This window comes from Chrysemys picta, chromosome 14, assembly GCF_011386835.1.
Source record: "Chrysemys picta bellii isolate R12L10 chromosome 14, ASM1138683v2, whole genome shotgun sequence".
Lineage (NCBI taxonomy): Eukaryota > Metazoa > Chordata > Testudines > Emydidae > Chrysemys > Chrysemys picta.
The window spans coordinates 35,118,352-35,139,608 of record NC_088804.1 but is presented as its reverse complement, the minus strand read 5'-3'; the positions used below and the strand labels follow the sequence as shown (position 1 = coordinate 35,139,608).

At 45.4% G+C, this 21,257-nt stretch overlaps 1 protein-coding gene and 1 pseudogene across 1 annotated transcript; both read right to left on the bottom strand.

Moving 5' to 3' along the window:
* Positions 1 to 3,230: 3,230 nt before the first annotated feature.
* LOC135975635 (arylamine N-acetyltransferase, pineal gland isozyme NAT-10-like) lies at positions 3,231 to 4,071 on the bottom strand (annotated as a pseudogene).
* Positions 4,072 to 12,047: 7,976 nt separating this feature from the next.
* Positions 12,048 to 16,805, bottom strand: LOC135975634 (arylamine N-acetyltransferase, pineal gland isozyme NAT-3-like). Its single transcript, XM_065567275.1, has 2 exons — positions 16,667 to 16,805; positions 12,048 to 14,033 (listed from the first exon to the last, which is right to left on the bottom strand). Exon 2 carries the CDS (start codon positions 14,026 to 14,028, stop codon positions 13,156 to 13,158), a length of 873 nt encoding a protein of 290 aa, XP_065423347.1. The 5' UTR covers positions 14,029 to 14,033; positions 16,667 to 16,805; the 3' UTR covers positions 12,048 to 13,155.
* Positions 16,806 to 21,257: the final 4,452 nt, after the last annotated feature.

Here is a 21,257-nt window from a genome sequence, read left to right as displayed (position 1 = left end):
ATTCTTCACTAACAGAAGTTCCTGGTTTTTTTGGATGTTTTTAAAACTTTCATTGCACTGACTTGATGTTTTATAGATAAACAATGAATACCATGACAAATACATCTTAAACACAATTTTATGTATATATGAGGAAAAAATAAGTAGTTTATTTCAATAGTAATACTTGGCACTTTCCATGGCCAAAGTGTTGTACAGACAATTAATTCTACCTCTGTGGAACAGGTACTATTCCCATTTTACAGAAGGAAAAAGTGAGGCAAAAAGATTGAGTGCTTCATCCTGCAAAATGCAGGGCATGTTGGCCCTGATCCAGCAAAACACTTAAGTATGTGCTTAGCATTAAGCACATGAACAGCCCCATTGACATCAAGTGCTTAAAGTTAAGCACGTGGTGGAGTGCTGTGCTGGATCAGGGCTATCATCAGCACCTTGCCATGATCAAGCCCTAAGTCAGGGGTCGGCAACGTTCGGCACGCGGCTCACCAGGGTAAGCACCCTAGCGGGCCAGGCCAGTTTATTTACCTGCTGACGCGGCAGGTTCGGCCGATCGTGGCCCCCCCTAGCCGCGGTTCGCTGTCCCGGGCCAATGGGGGCGTCGGGAAGCAGCGCGGGCCGAAGAATGTGCTGGCCGTGGCTTCCCGCCGCCCCCATTGGCCCGGGACGGCGAACCGCGGCCAGTGGGGGCCACGATCGGCCGAACCTGCCGCATCAGCAGGTAAATAAACTGACCCGGCCTGCTAGGGTGCTTACCCTGGCGAGCCACGTGGCGAACGTTGCCGACCCCTGCCCTAAGTGATTTGGCAAAGGCTTCACAGTGCCTCATTGGCAAAGCAGGAATTTGAACTCAGGAAAACCTGGCTCCAAATGTTCAGACCATGCTGTTTGTCAAAGGTCCCAAATCTGCCTAGAACACTGAGACCTGACCAAGTGTGTAGCAGAGCCCAGAAAGAATCTGGTTCTTGCAAGATCTTGCAGCCCCAAAGATACTGCATGGAGTTGCAATATCTGTTACATCCCCCCCACCCTAGAGAGGTTATACAATCCCAGCTAAGCCCACAATACTACATAAAATTAAAGTATTTCAAGAATATTGCAAGAAATGTCCATGTCTGCCCATTTTATAGCTGGATGAAAAATAGGCATAAAGAGGTGAAGGGTCACATTTTCAAAGGTGGCATCTAATTTTGATTGCCTCCATTTTAGATCCCATGGGCCTGATTTTTCAGGAGCATCCTGTGCTCCTGTTGCCTTCCTTACAGTTGTAGATACTCAAAGACTTAGAAAATCAGGCCCTTGGCATTGAAAGTTGGGCACCGGAAATTACAGGGCATTTTTGAAAATGTGACCCGATGTAAATTGCCCACCGTTTCTGATAAGGAAATGGAATTCAGGACTTACAACTAGTTTTCAGTGTCATTTAATCACCTCCTACACTCTGGTGTGTTCTGACTAAGTCATAACCTCTCCTGGGTGTTATTGTGGACTGCTGAAGAAAGACATCTGCTCAGCTATCAATTACAGTCTGTTCAAGGACGTGAATAATTTGTAAAAATGTACTAAGGAGGAGATGGAGAATTATACTGAAAATATTAGAGGACTTTTGTGATACAGCCTCACCTTTAATTCTGCACTAGAGTTTGGCCACCCACTTTAAAAAAAAAAAAAAAAAAAAAAGGAATACCAGAATTAAAACAAGATCCAGAGAAGAGGGACAAAAAATAATAGAAATATAAGGCAATTTCCGTATTAAGAGATTAAAAGGACTAGGAGGATTTGGTTTGAAAGGGGGAAGAAGCTTAAGAAAAGACATGATACCGGTATATTAAAATTAGTTAATGGTATAGTTACGTTTATTGTGAATTTATTTGCTCAAGTTGGCAGTCAGTTTAACATATTTTTAATGTTAATTTTATGGAAGATTTTACCTTGAGATTGTAAAAGCTCCATCTAGCATAGTTGTTTTGAATTAGATCAGGGGTCGGCAACGTTCGGCTCACCAGGGTAAGCACCCTGGTGGGCCGGGCCAGTTTTATTTACCTGCTGACGCTGAAGCCGTGGCCAGCACATCGCTCGCACGCACCGCTTCCCGCCGCCCCCATTGGCCCGGGACGGCGAACCGCGGCCAGTGGGGGCCGCAATCGGCTGAACCTGCTGCGTCAGCAGGTAAATAAAACTGGCCCAGCCCGCCAGGGTGCTTACCCTGGTGAGCCGCGTGCCGAACGTTGCCGACCCCTGAATTAGATAATATCCACTGTGCAGGATATTGTCAGTCTGTCACAAAGCCTTACGGAATTAAGATAAGTTTTATTGAGTGAAGATAAATTTTACTGAATTAGCACCTGTGGGGTACATTGTATTAAAATGTGACTGTGTATGTGGTGGTGTAGTATTGTATATACCTTCTCTGACGGGGAGGGGGAATGCCAATGAACATCCCCCATTATCAGCCTTTGAAGCCTCTTCCCCTACCCCAAGGAAAAATGCATATACTCTGAATACTCCAGAGACCAACAGAGAGAAAATATTATGATGTAAAAGCCTAGGATTTAACTTGACTCAGGGCTTTCTTCCTGACAGGTCAAATGGACAGGACTCCTGGTCCACAGAGTACCCCAATCTTTAGGGGAGGATTGGAAGGACTGAGGCCATAAGACTGGGTGGTGTTCTGAGCTAAAGCTGTGATGAACTTGTAACCACGAGGCTGCGCCTAGGGTGGGGGAGTTCAAGGACTTATCCTGTCAGCACCCATGTTAGAGTTGGGATGAACTCTGGTAAGCTTCTTGGCATGCGCGAAGGTTCTTTTATTGTTTTTGTATGTTCTCTCTGTAATGCTCTTTACCTTCAGACTAAAGTAGGCTTGCTTAGAAAACTCTGTGTGGTACTTATATCTGTAGCAATCACTCTATCAGTCTCTGAAGAGAAAGCAAGCAGCTCTGTTTAGGCAGACTCGGAAATGGCCAGGGCCAGGGCCTCCGTGTCCTCTAGAAAGGCATTGTTGAGCAGTTGAGAGATTTTCAGAAAAGAAACAACTCTAAGCCCCCACTGTCTTTTTTTAGATTTACGCAACCCTAGGTCAGTTCCTAACCCCATCCTCGACTGTCACTTCTTAATCGTTCATTTACCTGAGCGACGTCTTTTCCGTTCACCTTGTCCACCAGTGACTCCCATGAGCCGGGGTCACCTTCCTCCTCTACGGGGTGGACAACGAGAGGCCATCCTGCTCATCAGTCTTCCTCATAAGCGGTTGGTTTTGACTTCCATGTGAGGTCCCAGGCTTTTAACCCATCAGTGATCTAGAGGCGGCTTTCTAAACAGAGAATCTGGAGATGCCTGAGTGTACATGTTTAGCTGTTGAAAATAATTCATAGTCTATGGCTTGAGAGTGAATGAATATATTTTCCTGACCTCTTTTGCTTCCAGATTATCAGAGTTAGAGAAGCTTTGGTTGGGATTGTATTGCTTCCTTTGGATTTTCTCAAACTACTAGATCCCACTGTCTTCTGTGAAGCGAAAGTTGACAGGAGTCTTAGGCTAGTCCTTCCCAGAAAGCATCATTTGTTGTCACATTTGACACCTAGCACCAAAGCCACCATCAACTATATAGGATTTGCAACCAAAAGCCACCTTCAGTCGAATACGATTCATGTGAGGAGTATATATTTGTTCTGTTAGATCGTGAGTGTTTCCTCCAAGGATAGAGTCAACCCTGAAAGACCCAAAACAAAAGCTGATTATTTTCCATGCACCATCCGCCACATTTCTTGCTCACAGTCTTCTTGTAAATAGGTTCTACATCCAACTCGATGATTTCTCCACAGCGTATGTTGAGTTTTTCGAATGGAACAGCTTGAATGTAGTGCTGAAAAATTGCAATTAAGGTTTCCAAGTCCACTTTTTTGTAGGAATATTGTGAAATATTCTCTGATGTTCATTTTTCCTGCATGAAGAGAGTGAAACACTTGTTATAGTTGTGCTGATCTCAAGGGATTCACCCCTGTTTTTGTAACGCAGGTTGCCTGACCTGCAAACTTCCCCCTTACCCTTGACTCTAGTGTTTTGAAAGAAAGCTAAGTCCATGCAGGAGATAAGAACAAGACTGAAACACTAGATTGGTGGGTATCACCTGTTTTAGAAATATGTATTTACAAGGCATTCTCAAAATCGAGATAAGGTTAGGAGCTGATGAGAATTGTGCATCACCTTCTCAGCAAACTTCTATAAGTAAGGACCATCTTTATTGTTTTTGTACCATGCCTGACTCAATAGAGTCCTGGTCCGTAACTGGGGCTCCTAGGTGCTATTGCAATAAAAATAATAATATTTAGTCTCTGGATTACATTACTGATCCCTTCACTCAGCCGAACTCTAAATGGATTTGTGTTGTTTCCACTTTTTTAGATTTAATTTAACATTTGTCTGTGACTTGATTTTTTCCAGAGCCATTCAACAATCTGTTATGGATTATTTGACTTTCAGTAAGAGCTGTGGTCACCTTAGAAAAGAGAGTTCTTTTCTCTTCCAGAAAAACTTGCCAAGAATCTGTTGATTAGAATAAGGGGAAAGTAAACACCTCCCAGCTGTGTCCATTACACTAACTGCACTGTGTGAATTATAACCAAATTTCATACACAGAATCAACAACTCAGAGCTGTGTTCCTGCAGTTCTGAAATCCAGTAGGAGTTTTATAGTACTTGGCTGACGTTTTGTTGAGTATATTGTCACACCTACACTGTGTGAGACTGCCGTGTTCGTGTATGAAACAGCCCTGTACCTGAATACACACTCGGGACTGATTTGTACTGCATAGAACAAAATGTTTCTGAACAGTAAAATGCTGTATTGCTTAAAGAAATATAAAATGGATTGGTTGGCTTTCCACATGTATTATTAGCCTGTCTTGCAAAACTGCATTTCTCCAGCTACACTGCATGCACGTTGTGCAGTGAGATTAATGCTGAAGCCTATCACATTACTGGAGCCCGAATGGGCTAGAATGTGATCTAATGACAGATTATGTGTTGGCACATTGTTCCAGCAAATTTACTATTGTCAGTGAGTGCTTGCAAATGGTATCATGCCTTTTGGAGCTAACGGCAGGGAGAGAGAAGCACCGCTTGTTACTCAAAAGACATTGACTGAGTGGAGAAAACCCAGAGAAGAGCAACACAAAGGAGAGGGTTGGGAGAACTGACTATTGAGGAAAGATTAGGAGCGTTAAATATGGACTGTTTGCCTCAGCAGCAATGAACAGGGAGCAGCCCACGAGTACCTGAAGGTTGTCAGCACTGAGGAGGGAAAGGAACGATTCAGCATAAGAAAGGTTGCGGACAGGGGCATTAACTAGCAGGAATATACATTAATATATGGAAAATTTACCCTTAGCAGGACAAACCTCCGGAGAGTGAGATGTCTCAGACTATGGAATAGTCTTCCAAGTGAAATAGTTGAAACTACATCCCTGGGTATATTTAAAAGCTACTAAACTTGTATTAATCTAAATCGAGAGATGAGTGGGATTTTCAAAAGTCTCAACATTGGCATTGCTGCCATGGAAGTCAGTGGGAGCTTCTCCATGCACTCCCAGAGGAGCGGAGTTAGGCTAATGCTGAGCACTTTTGAAAATCTCACTCCAGGTGTACAATTGGGAATAATGCTATCTTGGCAGGAAAGTAGACCAGATGACCTAACAGGCCTCTTCATCTATAGCCTGTACCAGCCTGTCATCAGCTATAGGTTTCCCAGCAGTGTAACTCCAAATTTCAGTGAAGTAACTCCTGATTTACACTGGTATGAGGTCAGAATCAGGCTCTATGATGAAACAACAGAGGGAAATGTAATATAATAGAGAAAAAAGTTCCCCATTGAGGGGCAGGAGAGGGGGGGAAATTATCACCTCAGAATAGCCAAAGTGACCACAAAAAATGTGGCAACGCCTCTTTGACACCACTTCCTGCATTGCCCCCCTTCCTCTCCCGCCCTTTGTTTGAGGAGGGGGGCACTCTGCCACAGCCTCCTCAGCTATCCAGAGCTGCAGCATCGTCTCCTCACAGTCAGTCCCCAGGATGCTGTAGGACTCTGCAGAGAGTCTGTTATTTCTGTTCAGATTTGTGGTCCAATATTCATCTCTGGATAGGAATGTCCAGTCACTATTAATAGGCCAAGCTGTTCCAGACAGAACCTGGTAAATCTGCTTGGCCTGATGGGCCTGAATTATTTTTTTAATGTGTGGCACCTACTTGAGTTTTACTTTGTTCAAGAAGCTATAAGTTCCCTGTTGGATCAGAGGCAGCTTTGGGGAAGAGATTTGATTCTACCTCTTAGTCAATAGTATTGGACTTAGGCCCTGCAGGTTACCTTCATATGTTGTCACTCATCCCAGAGCCGTTAGCCATAGTGCCATTGGCCCAGTTGCAAGGAAGGAAGGAGCTAGATCAGGGTTTCTCAAACAGGGGTCGCCGCTTGCGTAGGGAAAGCCCCTGGCGGGCCGGGCAGGTTTGCCGGTCCGGCCAATCGCGGCTCCCAGTGACCGCGGATCGCTGCTCTGGGCCAATGGGAGCTGCTGGAAATGGCGCGGGCCAAGGGACATATTAGCCGCCGCTTCCAGCAGCCCGCATTGGCCACACACCTACACAATCTTGCCAAACACAAGGGCTCGCTATGCCAGCCAGTTAATGAGCTACTTTGCAGGTTATTGGCTAGGGCACTGGATTGGGAGTCAGGAGACCTGGATTCTATTTCTGGCTCTGCTACTGACAATGCGTGTGACCTTGGGCAAGTCACATCACCCCTCTGTGCCTCCATTTCCCTTTCCACCATTTCTTTGCCTCTGTCTATCTAGATTGTAAACTCTCCAAGGTTGGAACAGTCCCTCACTGGGTATATGTACAGTACCTAGCATAATGGGTGTGGTCTCAATTAGGCCATGTGAGTGTTTGTGTCTCTGGTATAAAATCATTGGCTTCATGAATGTAGACAGGCGGAAATCATACAAGCTATGTGCCTTTCATTTTAAATTTCCTAGAGCAAGTGTCCCTTCTTGTGACAGGCTGGATTGCTCTGTGCAACTGCTCTCACTGCACTAGTGATAATACTGAAATGAGAGCAAGCCCTGGTATACTAGGTAGTCTGTGTGTTACCAGTCTCTATTCCAAACCTGGATTGCCAAAAATATAGGCCCTGAACCTAATCTGACTCATTTATTTTTGTTCCCACGGCAGCAGGATTTCATTCAGCATTCATGGGATCAGCTAGCAAGATTCACACATTAACTCTGTCTCTCTCTGCGAACTGCCCTGGGAATATCTGTATCTTCTCATAATTAGAATGAATAGCAAGAAATAATTCCTCACTGCTAACATTCATGAAAAACTTGTGAAGTATGAGTCTCTTGCATGCAACTAAACTGTTCATTTGATGTAAAGTTGCATTGCATCTGAGATTGGAGCTGATTTGTATCCACTGCCATTGGACATGCTTAGTTTAAGTCTCAAACGTTTTAGCTTAAAAACACATAAACTTGATACTTTTACTTAGAAAAGTCTGGCTGCTGCCTTGCAACACAGTTCACTGGTTTATTTTTAAAACTTAAACTTCTCCAATGTGAATAGCAGAAGTAGGTGCAAGCACTGGAATGCTGCAGCCACAAAAAAAAAGTCATTTCTGTACGCCATTGAATGTATCTAACAGATTAAGTTAAGAATAAGGCACCTAGGCAATCTCCTGTAAACTAGCAAGTGTCAGGCTTTCTCTTCTGGCTCTCTCCAAAGTTCCCTGAAAATATTTGCATTGGAAACTCCTGCTCTTAAAGGTGCAGACCCCTTTTCACCATATACCAGAACTGAGTGTTTCACTCTCTGGCAGAGCCATTTAGGGAAAGAGGGGTAGTGTCCTCTTTTGTGTTATACATTATTATTAATAATCATAATTTTGTTTATTTGTACTGTCATAGCTCCTAGGACCCCTAGTCATGGCCTACGACCCCCTTGTGCTAGGTGCTGGTCAAACACAGAACAAAAGGCTCACAATCTAAATAAGTTTAAACCTTCAGCTTTGCACATTGGATCACCGTTTCTTTTGAAGACAGAAGCTCTCTAGCAATCCAAAGAGCGAATACGGCACAGGCATCACCAGGGTAAATTTTCCTTGTGCAATGTTCCAAAGTGCCCCCGCAAACCTGCCCTCCAGGGACAATCAATCAGAGCAGTTCTGTCTCTATGGACTTCCCGTCCTTGGCCCCCCTGCTCAGTACTCTACAAGCCCCCATGACTGTGATGGTGGTGTTTGCATGGAAGACACCTGCCCAGACTGAGATGGAGAGCTACCAATTCATTCCACTAAAGTCACTGATCTGCAGACAGGCTGAGCAACTTTTGAACTGGTAGTGTAGTGGTGAGGAGTTCTTGTATCCCTATATCAAGCCCTGGAGGTGCCTTTGTTCTTCATTCAGTGGAGGGGGGGTTCTATTCCCAGCCAGCCCCTGAGGGTACATCTACACAGCCCATGGCAGCAAGCCTCCCAGGCCAACTCGACAGACTCGGGCTCCTGCTACAGCATTAACGATAGCTGTAAGAGACTGTGCTTTTATGTTGCACCTCGGACTGGCGCTCAGGCTCTGAAGCCTAGGGATGGGGGTGGACTTCAACTTCGGCGCTCCAGCCCAAGCCTCAATGTCTACACAGCTCTTTTCAGCACCTAGCGTAAGCCCGCGTCCGTCGCCCTGGGCTCAGGGATTCACTGCTGTGGACAGTGTAGACAGCATACCCTGAATTATCTGAGCCCATATGGCTGCTCTGCCTTTAAGACTCCAACAGCTGAGATAACATTAAGAAAAGACCAAACCGTTGACATGTGAGAGTGTGGGTTTGTTGAATGACCCAGGCTTGGCCCAGTGATCTTATCAACTCCTCTCTGAGCAATAAGTCCGGAACAGTGTGCACCGAAACAGTTGACGGAGAAGTGTTTAGCTGTGTAACAGGCCACAGGTCGCAGGGAGAGTGACTGGAGGAAGAGTCAACTAAGGGTATGTCTGTGTTGCAGTCCTGGAGTGTGATTGCAGCTCAGTTTTAATCTAGCTAGCTTAGGTTCTGGAGGCATGGCATGCCATGGCTTCACGGCTGGATTTCAGCATGGGCATGTTTGCCTGAGCTGCCATCACACCTTGTGGCTGTGGATATACCCTAAGAGATTGGTCCTTTTGGTTCCCGCTGCTAAAGCTGTTTTTGCAGGGTTATGACACACTGGAAATATCTGTATGACCGTGTAGAAATCTTATGTCTGATTTGATTTCCTCATTCAGGTTTATACTGCTGCCTGACCAATTGCACAGAGTTAAATCAAAACAGACTGTAAAGGGGGGTTGTTAAGGAACCCAGGAACAGTAAAACAATGAGACAGATAAGACAGTCTCTGAGGTGCCCACTTAAAGGAGTTAAGACAACAAGGGCCTGGCCATCCGTTGGGGAAAGAAGCGGGAAGCATCCAGCCTAAGATGGATGCTGGAACCATCCAGCTTAAGATATTTTTCTCTTCCCAGGGCTGACTGAGTTCCAAAGACCCTCAGGGGTTAAAAAGCTGCCCTGGCAGAAAGGGAGGGAGTGGGAATACGGTCAGCTCAGCTGGCCGGGATACAGCAGCAGCGAGGCTGACAGACCGACTGTCCTGAGAGCCAGGGCCTACAGCCAGCTAGCTATAACGTGATACCCAGAGAGAATAGGGACACCAAGGCTTAGTCATGTCTACCTCAGGACTGGATGGGGAGTGCCAAGCATAGGTAAAACAATATCTGTGTAGATCTCTCTGTTATTTTTTAAATCTACTCTCAGCTCTGTGTGCAGTTTGGTGTCACTGCATAGTGTTACTGACCATGGGCTCCCAAGGAGAACTCTGGCAGGGTCACGTCCACCATCCACGGGGAGCTGCTCGGTATCATGGTATACCAGGGAGGTATAACCCAGAGAGCCAGTCAGAAAGTGGTTGGATTGCACTGCAGACTCCTGCCCCAAGAAGGGGTGGAGGAACAGGCCTGTCACTTGGAAGGGGTGCATTCCGGGGACTGGAAAAGGCTCTCAGAAGGAGGAGCAACTACCTAGGTACTGTGACAAGAGGAGGGTCTGGAACTGCACAACAGCCCCTTCTGGGCCATCACTCCAGCCCAGGTGTGGGGATCCACATTAGCTAGTGGACTGGCTCACCACAAATTTCCCCCCCCCGCCCTGGCTTGTGTAGAGCTGGCATGAAGTCCTGGCCCACCCTGTCCAGAGTACCCTGCCTACTCCTAAGAAGCCTTTCCCACCCACCCCTCATAGACATGGAAGTGCAGCGGTCCCCGCAAGGTGGGGGCATGCCGTGATGTGAGTACTGCTGAGTGAATTCTCCGTAACTGTGTGTAACTTCCCAGGTGCCCCTTGGCCAGCTGAGATGACCAGGTGGGTTCTGCCAGCACGTAATCACCAGGTGTCAGTATTTCTGTGAGTAACATGTTATCTGCATGCATAGCTGGGATATTTGGTCTCGTAGTTTCCTCCAGCACTTCTGGACTGAGCATCAGGCCTGTCTGTCAAACTGCTCCATCCAGTTTGGGGTGCTGAGTCTGTGTTGCCTGCATTTCCCCCATTCTTTGGGGACCCTAACATTTCCCATGTGTTGTTCAAACCGTAGTTCCAACATGCCCACAATAACTTACATTTGGGCCGGAGGAGAGGAGCACTCTGCAGCCCAGTCTTTCAGGTAGCCCTCAGGCCCAGGTGTAGTGCAGCCATTCTCTATGTGGCCTATTGACTAGGATGCTATTCTGAGACTGAACAGACCTGACTTCAAATCCCTGCTGTGCCACAGCCCCTCTGTGTGACCTTGGACAAGTCACGTAGGCCCAGATCCTCAAAGAAATTTAGGTTCCTAATTTCCATTGAAATCCTGAATACCATTGAGGATCTAGGCTTTAGTCTCTCGCTCGCTCTTTTTTTGAAGATATACCGATCTCACAGAGCTGGACAGGACCCTGAAAGGTCATCGAGTCGAGTCCAGCCCCCTGCCTTCACTAGCAGGACCAAGTACTGATTTTGCCCCAGATCCCTACGTGGCCCCCTCAAGGATTGAACTCACAACCCTGGGTTTAGCAGGCCCATGCTCAAACCACTGAGCTATCCCTCCTTCTCCCCACCTCAGTTCCTCCTCTGTAAAATGGGGATAATAGTGCTTTCCTAGATATGGGATGCTTGTAAGGATAAATACATTAAAGATGTGACAGTAATGAGGGTGATATATATACTTAAGATAGCTAGAGTTGATGTCTCTTATATTATGATGTGTGATGGGACACCCATGTTGCTAGCTAGACTCTGCAAGAATTTCATTTGAAGATCAGGACACCCTGCAATGAACCTGTTTCTATGGTGATTCACTGTATGCTTTAGATGCTTTAGAATTTCATTTCCTCTTGTGGCAGGAAGAGGGAAGGCATGAGCGGTTATAAATAACCATCACACAGCCAGGCTGACTGGATTCGCCATGTGAGAGTCTGGGGGCACGTGAATGTCGCAACGGATGGTGCAGTGGGAAGTTATTCTGTCTACATGGAACACTTCACGTTTCTGTTCCTTTACCACATTTAACTGATGTGAGCCCATTTTTTGTGACTGCTCAGCATTTCTATCATATCTTTCAAATGACACTACTGATGAATGGATGGAAAAATACCTATTAGCTGAGTGAGTCAATTCCCCTTGAAGGAAAGGATACAATCTCCTGATAGAGGCCCTATCTGATAGTAAACTGATACTAAGCTTGATTTTAATGCAAAAGCTTCTTTTTAATAATTCATCATCAACAACCAGAATATTAAATGACTTTTTACCTGAAAAGGAATCTGGGCTGCTGGTCAATAAAAAGAACAGAACACGGGTCACTTCCTGTGCCCCTCACATACGGAAGCAATCCCATTAACTCATGTATCAATTACGTATATGACTAAGATTTTGTTAGCCAGCAGCCCCTGTTATTAACCAGTGCATACAATGACTACAACCACCCACATCACACAACAAAATGGGCCTCAGATATTTTATTGTACAAGGCTGGTCTTCATAAAATATTTCTGAACGTACAAATAATCATGACAAACAGAACAGTCTTTAAGAATGCTTAGTTGTTTTGGGCAGGGGAATAACAGCCCTTCCCAAGTCTCAGTGATGAGTGTAGGACCAATTGGTAGATTGATTAAAAAGAAATGACCAAGTTCTTCCTGAAGGAGAGTAAAAGTCATTATGGTGAGTAGAAATCATATGCATTTCAAGGGGACGGTGGGTTGCAGAGAGACCATGGCTGGGTCAGGATTATAAATGCAAAAATATGTGGTCCATGCCTCAAAAATTGTTCCCTAGAATTGCCCCTTTATGGTTATATTATGGAGATGCTGCAGGTTATGTGGGGAGCCACAAAAGGGGCAGGAAATTCCCACCCAGTGCTGCAGTTGTGTTCATCCATGGCAATTTTGATAGCTGCAAATAGTCAGTCCCTAAGTATTAATCCCGGTATATCACAGCTGTGCAGCTATGTGACTACATAGTGAAAGACCCTTTTCCTAATGCAATTGCAAAAGAGGGTAGACCTAGGGTGACTGTGGCAACCTGAACGCTGAATGTCCTAGCATCTCTGGATATTAAATTGCAGCTGTAATTTAGCATTTCTTTAGAGCCTGGGTATGTTTTGCTCTACATGGCAGTGCAGGGGAGCAAGGAGGCATAAGGGGATTCCTTGCATGGCCTCCTCACTTTGCCATTCTGCATATGGAAAGGGCAGCTCCATAGAGTTAAAGAAGCAGGGAAGGGGCAGAAACTTGCCTCCAGCCCACACACCCCCAACCCAACCCCATGTACCAGCCAGCGCAATGGAGCCCACACAGAGTGGAAAGTACTCTGCTACTGGCATAAGCCTGGAAGACTTAATTTACCAGCAGAAGCCAGGAGAGAAGCAGGGAAGAAATTGTAGCTCCAAGAGTCACAATTTCTTTGCTGGGATAGCACTGCTACGTGCCACCCCTTGTTCTATGCTAGCCAGAAAGTGACAGCCTAGCCCTTCATTTTTTGCAATAATTGGATCCTGGGAAAGAGATTCTATTTGATGTAGCTGTATCAAATTATATTCTGGCCAAGAAACTAAACCATAGACAATCTGCTCCTGTTCACTGGGATGAGTTTATGATCTAGCATTACTCTGAATTTGTCTTTCACTGTTTTTAACACCTCCTCATCTGTAAGTGTTGTGGTTTCCACCAGATCCATGTTCTCCTTGTAATTGTATTTAACCTTGGTGAGTTTCCACCCAACTAAAGCCCAAAGGCCATCACTGGTCTGGAGGCTGCAGATGGACTTTTTAACGAACAGAGAATCTGGAGATGTCTGGAGATACACACTCTGGGGCCTGAAATCTTCTATCTCTCGTGGCTCAAGGGTAAACAGGTAAACTTTCTTACATGCATTTTTTTCCAGATTATTGGAATTAGAGAAGGTTTGGTTGGGATTGTATTGCTTCCTTTTGATTTTCTCAAAGTACCAGATCCCATTGTCTTCCATGAAGCGAAAGATGCCGGGAACCTGGGGCTGGTCTTTCCCAGAAATCAGCTCCATTGGCTGCCACATTTGATAGACCATTCCAAAGCCGCCGTCCACTATGTAGGCTTTCCCATCCAGGACCACCTTTAGCAGAAGGTGATCAATATGATGATTATATGCATTTTCTTCTGGGCTGTAAACTTTTGCTCCTATAATGGTGGTGTCATATCCCAGCGTTTTCAGAACCCAATATAAAAGGTGGTTGTTTTCCATGCACCAGCCACCACGTTTCTTCTTCACTATTTTGTCATAAACTGGTTCTAAGTCTAACTCGATGGTTTCCCCGCAGTGGATGCTGAGGTTTTCAAAAGGAACAGCCCTGATATGGTGCTGGAATATTGCAGTCAAGGTCTCCAAATCCGGGTTTTTGTAGGAGCCATTATAAGAAATTCTGGTGAAATAGTCCGTGATGTTCATGTTACCTGTATGGTGAATAAAAAAACAATTGTGTGTGTCTGAAATGCTTGGATGAGTGTCACCAGCCATCATAGGAGCAGAACCTCTTTACACCCTGATTGTTTAAAATGACTAAGCCCCTTACAGAAGACAAGGAGACGAGTTTGTTTGTTTTACCGTTGTGCCTAGTGACTTCAGGTGTGCTAGGCACACTACATACACATTTTAAGAGGTACTTCCTGTCCAGAAGAGCTTACTATCTAAATAGACCAGTCAGACAAAGGAAGTGGTATTGTTCCCATTTTTCAGGTGGGATATTGAGTCAGGGAGACAACTGTGGCCCAGATTATCAAAGATATTTAGGTGCCTACCTCAGGGGGAGTTAGATGCCTAAATACCTTTGAGGATCTGGGTTTAAAGGACGCACTCAAGGTCATAGTGGGAGCCAGAAACCACACCGAGTGCTCCTGAGCCCTGATCTAGTTCTTTAACTGCAAGGCCAGCCTTCTAGGCACTGCTTGGTTAAATATTTCCTGTGCTATTCATGTTCGTTGGCAGAAGGCACACATCCCACTGTCTCCTGCTCTTACTGCTGACAGGAGCTAGAAGCAGATTCGCACTCCTGGTGCTGTGGCCTTTCAGTGAGCCTGGCAGCTCCATTCTCCTCTCATTAGCAGAGGTGAATGGGAGGGGCTCGTTTTCTGCCTCTTACTCACCACCATCCCTGGTGGCTCAGCTCCCCAGCTTTGTGCCTCACTGGTCTAAGTGAGGTGTTAGGAGCAGGAAGGAGACGCTCACTTTCCAAAAGAAGGAAATCAAGGACCGTGACAGAGCATCATCTCCACCGCGGCTTTTCCCCTCCCACTACATAATGTGAGATACAGCAGGGAGGATGGGTTGCCCTTATTCTCCCTACTCACTGTTTCTTCCCACAATCTTCAGAGGCAACCAGCAGGCCCTATGCCTGGAAGTCAATTGTCAGGAATGGGCAAGTAGATCTACAACCCCTTTACCTGACAGCAGCAGGACCTGGCTCTCTCCGTCTGCACCGTTGTTCCTGCCTTTTAGAAACCCTGGGGCCTGAGAGGGAGCCCCAAATGCACTGGGATTAGGGAATGCGCCACCCATCAATTCAACGCACTTTGGGGTCTCCCAAACTTCGGTGTACAAAGGGCAGTGTGGCCAGCAATGAGACCAGGTTCTCCTTCCCACTGTTGGGGGAATGAAAGACAAGCCAGCCAGCAACAGCTGCAGATCAGATCAAGGTGCGGAGGCTAGCTGGCTGTTCCCAGAATATAATGTCCTGGGTGGGCAGAGATCACTACTCAAGATCACAGCTCATGGTAAGCAATGCAGGAGAGAAGCCAGGACCTGGTGGAGAAAACCCAGGGGATTGGTGGCCCTTTGGGGAGGGAACAGGGATTTTGATATGGACAAATAGGCTAATAGTTATACGCAGAGGACCAAAGAGTTAAAACCACCAAACATCAGCCTACTCTGAGGATCAGATTGAGAATGACTGGTCAGAGCACAGATGATTGATCTGAGAGGCCTCAAACATTCTCAGGTGCCTTCTGTGCCTTAAAATAAAGGTGTCCTAAACCCAAGGGATAAAAATCCCATTGCGCTGCTCTCTAGGTAGACTTCCTCCTATGATTCATGTATTTAAAACTTACCACACTAAGGATATAAGAAGTATTCAATCTGGATAAAGTTATCAGTATGCAGTACTGAAAAACCCTCAAAAAACCCATCATATGAAAGAAATGGGGAAAATACCCCAAATATAAAACAATATTGCTCCCAATTAGAACAATATACAGGCAGGGTCAGAAATGTCCCCAACTGGTGCTGTTCAGAATGTATAGAAATTTAAATTGTAGCTATCCCAGTATTGTCAACCCCAAAGGTTCAAATCTCAGGCCCCCCAAAATCACCCGATTGGCTTAAAAATCATGATATTATAAAAAATAGTAAATTTGGGTTCCTTTTCTTTACATTCTGGAACTGGCGCATTTTGGGGTTACATTTTCAAGCTTTTCACAGCAACCAGGAGGTCTAGAAAAAAAAAATTTTTTTAAATGAGATCTGAGATTATCAAGTAATAACCTGATTCCAGCTTTGAAATTGTTAAGAAAACCACGAAATATCACAAGAGTTGTCAACACTGCTATCCAACTTCACTTCCTTTTGTTTCTTTTCTGGTAGAAGTAAAAACAGTATTTTAAATGATTTTTCCTCTTTAAGGGAAATCTTACTGTGTTGTTACTACTCTAATTTTAAATGTATTGAAAGTATGTTGGCTTTGAAAACAAAATAAAATGTATTATTGCTTACAACTATCAGAACCAAGCATAACATCAGAAGTGTTTGAATCTGTCCATCTGTCATGGTTATTTCTGGGTCACCTTTCACACTGGCATCTGAACCAAGTCAGATGATGTGAATGTGTATTCTGGCTGGGCTGATAATTGAGAGAATAAGCCAGTAAGTCTGTTACACTGACACAAGAGAAGTCAAGTCTGAAATTGGCTGAAGATTCCCTCTCAGTTCTTATGCAGTGTAGCTGTTTCCTGCAGTGTTTGTTCATAGGCCAGATTTGAATGCACATTTATGACCAAATCAGCCACAAAGATTCTGGGTTTAAAAGGTGTCTTACCTGTAAAAACAGTTCAACCACAAGTGTATTAGTTTTCACTCTCTTGCTTCTTTAGGCACTAAACCGTCTGGCCCGGTTTTCAGTCCTTTATGTAGTGAAGAACTTGGGAATAAACAACAGTTCTCCAGCTTCTCTTGAGAGAAACTCCTTCTTTCATCACGTCACTTTCACTCTCTTCTGTAACTGACCAATGCCAGAGGAGGGAGGAGTTCAGCTGTAGTGAGCTAGCAAATTTTAGTTGCACTGAGTTAATGAGGATTCTAACTCTCCTCGTTAGAACACACACTGCTTTGTCTTTTTCAGTGGCTAAATCTACTGGTTGGCTGTCGGGGACAGGGAGAGTTATTTGTTTCAATAACATTATAATATCGGAGGGTGGTACTTTTTTCAGGATATTAGGCAGCTAAGTGTTGGTCAGGAATTTAGGGCTGAAAGTTCATGAACAGTTGATCTGAGAAGATTTTCACTATTTGATATGTCACAAGAATGACAAGATTCTAGCACTGTTGAACACAAACACAAACCCTAGTGCTGATTGGGCAGCAAACCCAAATTCTTGTATTGTAGCTGTTGTCAGACGCCACCGGTGTGGTGCTCTGCTCTGTCCAATGTTGGTAACTGTCGGCTTCGTGCGTGTGTTCCCTCTGTGTGCTGCCCCGGCTCTGCGCAGATCGCTGACACAGCAGACCCCAAGAGAACCCCCAATAACCACAGACTCCGATAAGGCACGAAGGCACCCGGCCAGGTTTATTGTCAAACGAAACAGTCTCTAGCTCCCCGGATCAGATGTCTACAGTTCTGCTAGTACATATGTGCTCCCTGACAATGGACCGGCTCAGTCAGTGGCGGGACACTCCACTGCCCCCTATGCTGGACAAAGACACCGCCCCAGGGATGCATTCTTATACACAGGTACAAACAAGTTACACATCATTCCTGACGTATTGAGGTGCAACCCCTCCATGCAGTAAGGTGCTGCCTCTCACCTTGTTCATGTTGGTTAGAACAAAACAACTCCATCCATCATAGTACCCTTTTGCCCCTGTCTTTAGGATGGCTTCGCCTGTTCTTTGTTATCTATGTGTGTAATGTGCAAGTATCGGAGTGTTCTGGTATCATCCTGGCATATGTTTCTATCTTTAGTGTCCGGTACCTTTTAGGTAAATGTATTTTTGAACCATCAGCCCCTTTGTTGCCAGCTTCTGCAAGCAGGGCCTGCCTCTGGCTCATAGCTTAACTTTGCTTTATGTTAGCAAAGTCTTGACCATTACTTTAGTTCAGGCCTTAGGCCTCATACCGGGCCTCTGATAAGGGTTTATGTTTCAGGGCCTCATCTTACTACAGTAGCTTAGTGTCTAATTTGTTATCCTTTGTCTCTGCTACATTTCTTTGTGGATTACAGTAGATTTTGTAGAATGTAGAATGCGTCTTCTTGGATGTTTGAACTGTGTCAAGCGTTACGGGACTCTAACAGTGACTGGAGCCTCTGGATGCTACGTAAGAATTAAAGAGTAACTACTGCTATATAGCATTCCCCCCGTCATGGAGTATAACTCATATTGCTTTCCACCTAAGGATTAGTGTGAATTTTTCTAAGCTAAATCTCATTTTGCTATTTTCCTCCCAAGCCTCAACTATTTCTACATTCTTTTGTATTAATTCTCTGTGCTCAGCGACATCCTAATTTAATATCAACAAAACATTTCACTAAACTGCTGATTGTGCAGATAAATAAGTTCAGGCACAGATCTCCATGGTAACCCACTGCATAACCTGTCCCCCATCTCAATACTTTGCTCTTTGTCATTGCCATCTGTGGATGGTCTTTCACACCATGTGTCTGTGCTCAGGTCCAAGCCACGTTATCGTCAAGGGAACAGGTTGCCTGACATAGGCAGGCATCCCCTGGGAAGCTCCATGTTTGTAAACAGACAAAGATAACTGTCCGGATTGCAACACTTATCAGATTTCACTGTCCAGGTTAGATCCTGTCGTACTTAGAGTCAGAACCCAGTGTTTTACTGGAGAGCAAGCCAAACCCCAGGCAATCAGACAGCAGTGTCCGCTAAGCATTCTTCTGCTTTTTAAAATCTCGCTGAGAATTTCCCCATTTGGGGTGTTGTAGGAAAGTGAGGGACTGATAGCACTAACTAGAGACAAGCTCACTGTAAGTACTGACAGTCCGACACCTACAGGAACCCATTTCCCACAACACAGCCTTAAACTGCTTCTTCCTTGCAGAACATTGTTGATTTCAGGGGAGATCTCTGCCCTCTCCTCACACATTTCCCCTTCCATCCCTCCCCTCTCTCTGAGCCTTATCCAAAGCCTAGTGAACTTAGTGGGTCTTTCCACTGATTTCAATGGGCATTGGATCATGCCCTGAAAGAACCTGCTTCCCAGTGAGCTTCCAGCTCAGGGGGAAAGGCTGACCACGGCTCTCATCAGCAGCTTCCCTTCAGTCAGCGACAACGTGTCATTTGGGAGCAGCACAAAGTCCATCCCTCAGGTCAGAACCCACTGGCTCTGCGGGGCTGGGAAGAGGCTCAGGAATGGGTTCAAGAGGTGCATGCTGAGCCCTCATACGGCAGCTGAGCTCCGGGGCAGCAGGCCCACTGCTGGCAGTGGGGACTATTCTTTCACAGGGTAACCCACACACACACTCAGCGTTGGGCTCTGTCCCTCTCTAGTGGTGGCTTGGCCTGAGAGCGATGAGCCTGTTGCAGCACTGGCTTACAGAGCCAAGTCTTCTAGCTCAAGCAGTAGAGGCTTATGCAAAGAACCAGAAGTGCCCAGGTTTGAGCCCTTCTGCTGATGGCCCAGCTGAGACCAGGTCATTACACAGGCTAAGTATAACAGACTCCCCACTCTGAAGTGACCAGAGCGCCATCTGATTCTTTACTAAGGATGATTGCAGAGTCCAGTCCTGCATTCCTTGAATGCCTGAAACTTCTTTTGCCATCCGAGCAGTTTGGGTGGATGAGGGATGGCAGAGCGGGTCTGTGGCAGCCCCCATGAAGGCATTAGGATTCAGTCACCACTGTGGGTCTTAAACAGGGTGCTATTGTAACCCCTTGGGGGGTTAAAATGACAGCAAGCACCCCTGGCTCAATGCAGAAGGATACAGCTGAGTCTTATGAGTCCAAAGCAGTCCAAGTTCAGACTTTGTCACTGCCATGTGTGTCCTAGTGCAGGTCTTCTCAGCCCAAGATCCAGGCAGAGTGCTCTCCTGCCTGGGATTTCAAACTGACGTGCAGTTTGGGGAATTAAAATGCAACCACTGTGCTTGGGAAAAGTGTATCAACTACGTGTATGACTAAGATTTTGTTAGCCAGCAGCCCCTGTTATTAACCAGTGCATACAATGACTACAACCACCCACATCACACAACAAAATGGGCCTCAGATATTTTATTGTACAAGGCTGGTCTTCATAAAATATTTCTGAACGTACAAATAATCATGACAAATGGAACAGTTTTTATGAATGTTTAGTTGTTTTGGGCAGGAGAATAACAGCCCTTCCCAAGTCTCAGTGATGAGTGTAGGACCAATTGGTAGATTGATTAAAAAGAAATGACCAAGTTCTTCCTGAAGGAGAATAAAAGTAATTAAAATGCAATAATATGATGAGTAGAAATCATATGTATTTCAAGGGGATGGTAGGTTGCAGAGAGACCATGGCTGGGTCAGGATTATAAATGCAAAAATATGTGGTCCGTGCCTCAAAAATTGTTCCCTAGAATTACCCCTTTATGGTTATATTATGGAGATGCTGCAGGTTATGTGGGGAGCCACAAATGGGGCAGGAAATTCCCACCCAGTGCTGCAGTTGTGTTCATCCATGGCAATTTTGATAGCTGCAAATAGTCAGTCCCTAAGTATTAATCCCGGTATATCACAGCTGTGCAGCTATGTGACTACATAGTGAAAGACCCTTTTCCTAATGCAATTGTAAAAGAGGGTAGACCTAGGGTGACTGTGGCAACCTGAACGCTGAATGTCCTAGCAGCTCTGGATATTAAATTGCAGCTGTAATGTAGCATTTCTTTAGAGCCTGGGTATGTTTTGCTCTACATGGCAGTGCAGGGGAGCAAGGAAGCATAAGGGGATTCCTTGCATGGCCACCTCACTTTGCCATTCTGCATATGGAAAGGGCAGCTCCATGGGGTTAAAGAAGCAGGGAAGGGGCAGAAACTTGCCTCCAGCCCACACACCCCCAACCCAACCCCATGTACCAGCCAGCGCAATGGAGCCCACACAGAGTGGAAAGTACTCTGCTACTGGCATAAGCCTGGAAGACTTAATTTACCAGCAGAAGCCAGGGGAGAAGCAGGGAAGAAATTGTAGCTCCAAGAGTCACAATTTCTTTGCTGGGATAGCACTGCTACGTGCCACCCCTTGTTCTATGCTAGCCAGAAAGTGAAAGCCTAGCCCTTCATTTTTTGCAATAATTGGATCCTGGGAAAGAGATTCTATTTGATGTAGAAAGAACAGGAGTACTTGTGGCACCTTAGAGACTAACAAATTTATTAGAGCATAAGGTTTCGTGGGCTACATCCCACTTCTTCGGATGCATATAGAGTGAAACA

Coding starts and splice junctions, on each gene's coding strand:
- LOC135975634 (XM_065567275.1), bottom strand. CDS start 14,028: ATGAACATCACGGACTATTTCACCAGAATTTCTTATAATGGCTCCTAC.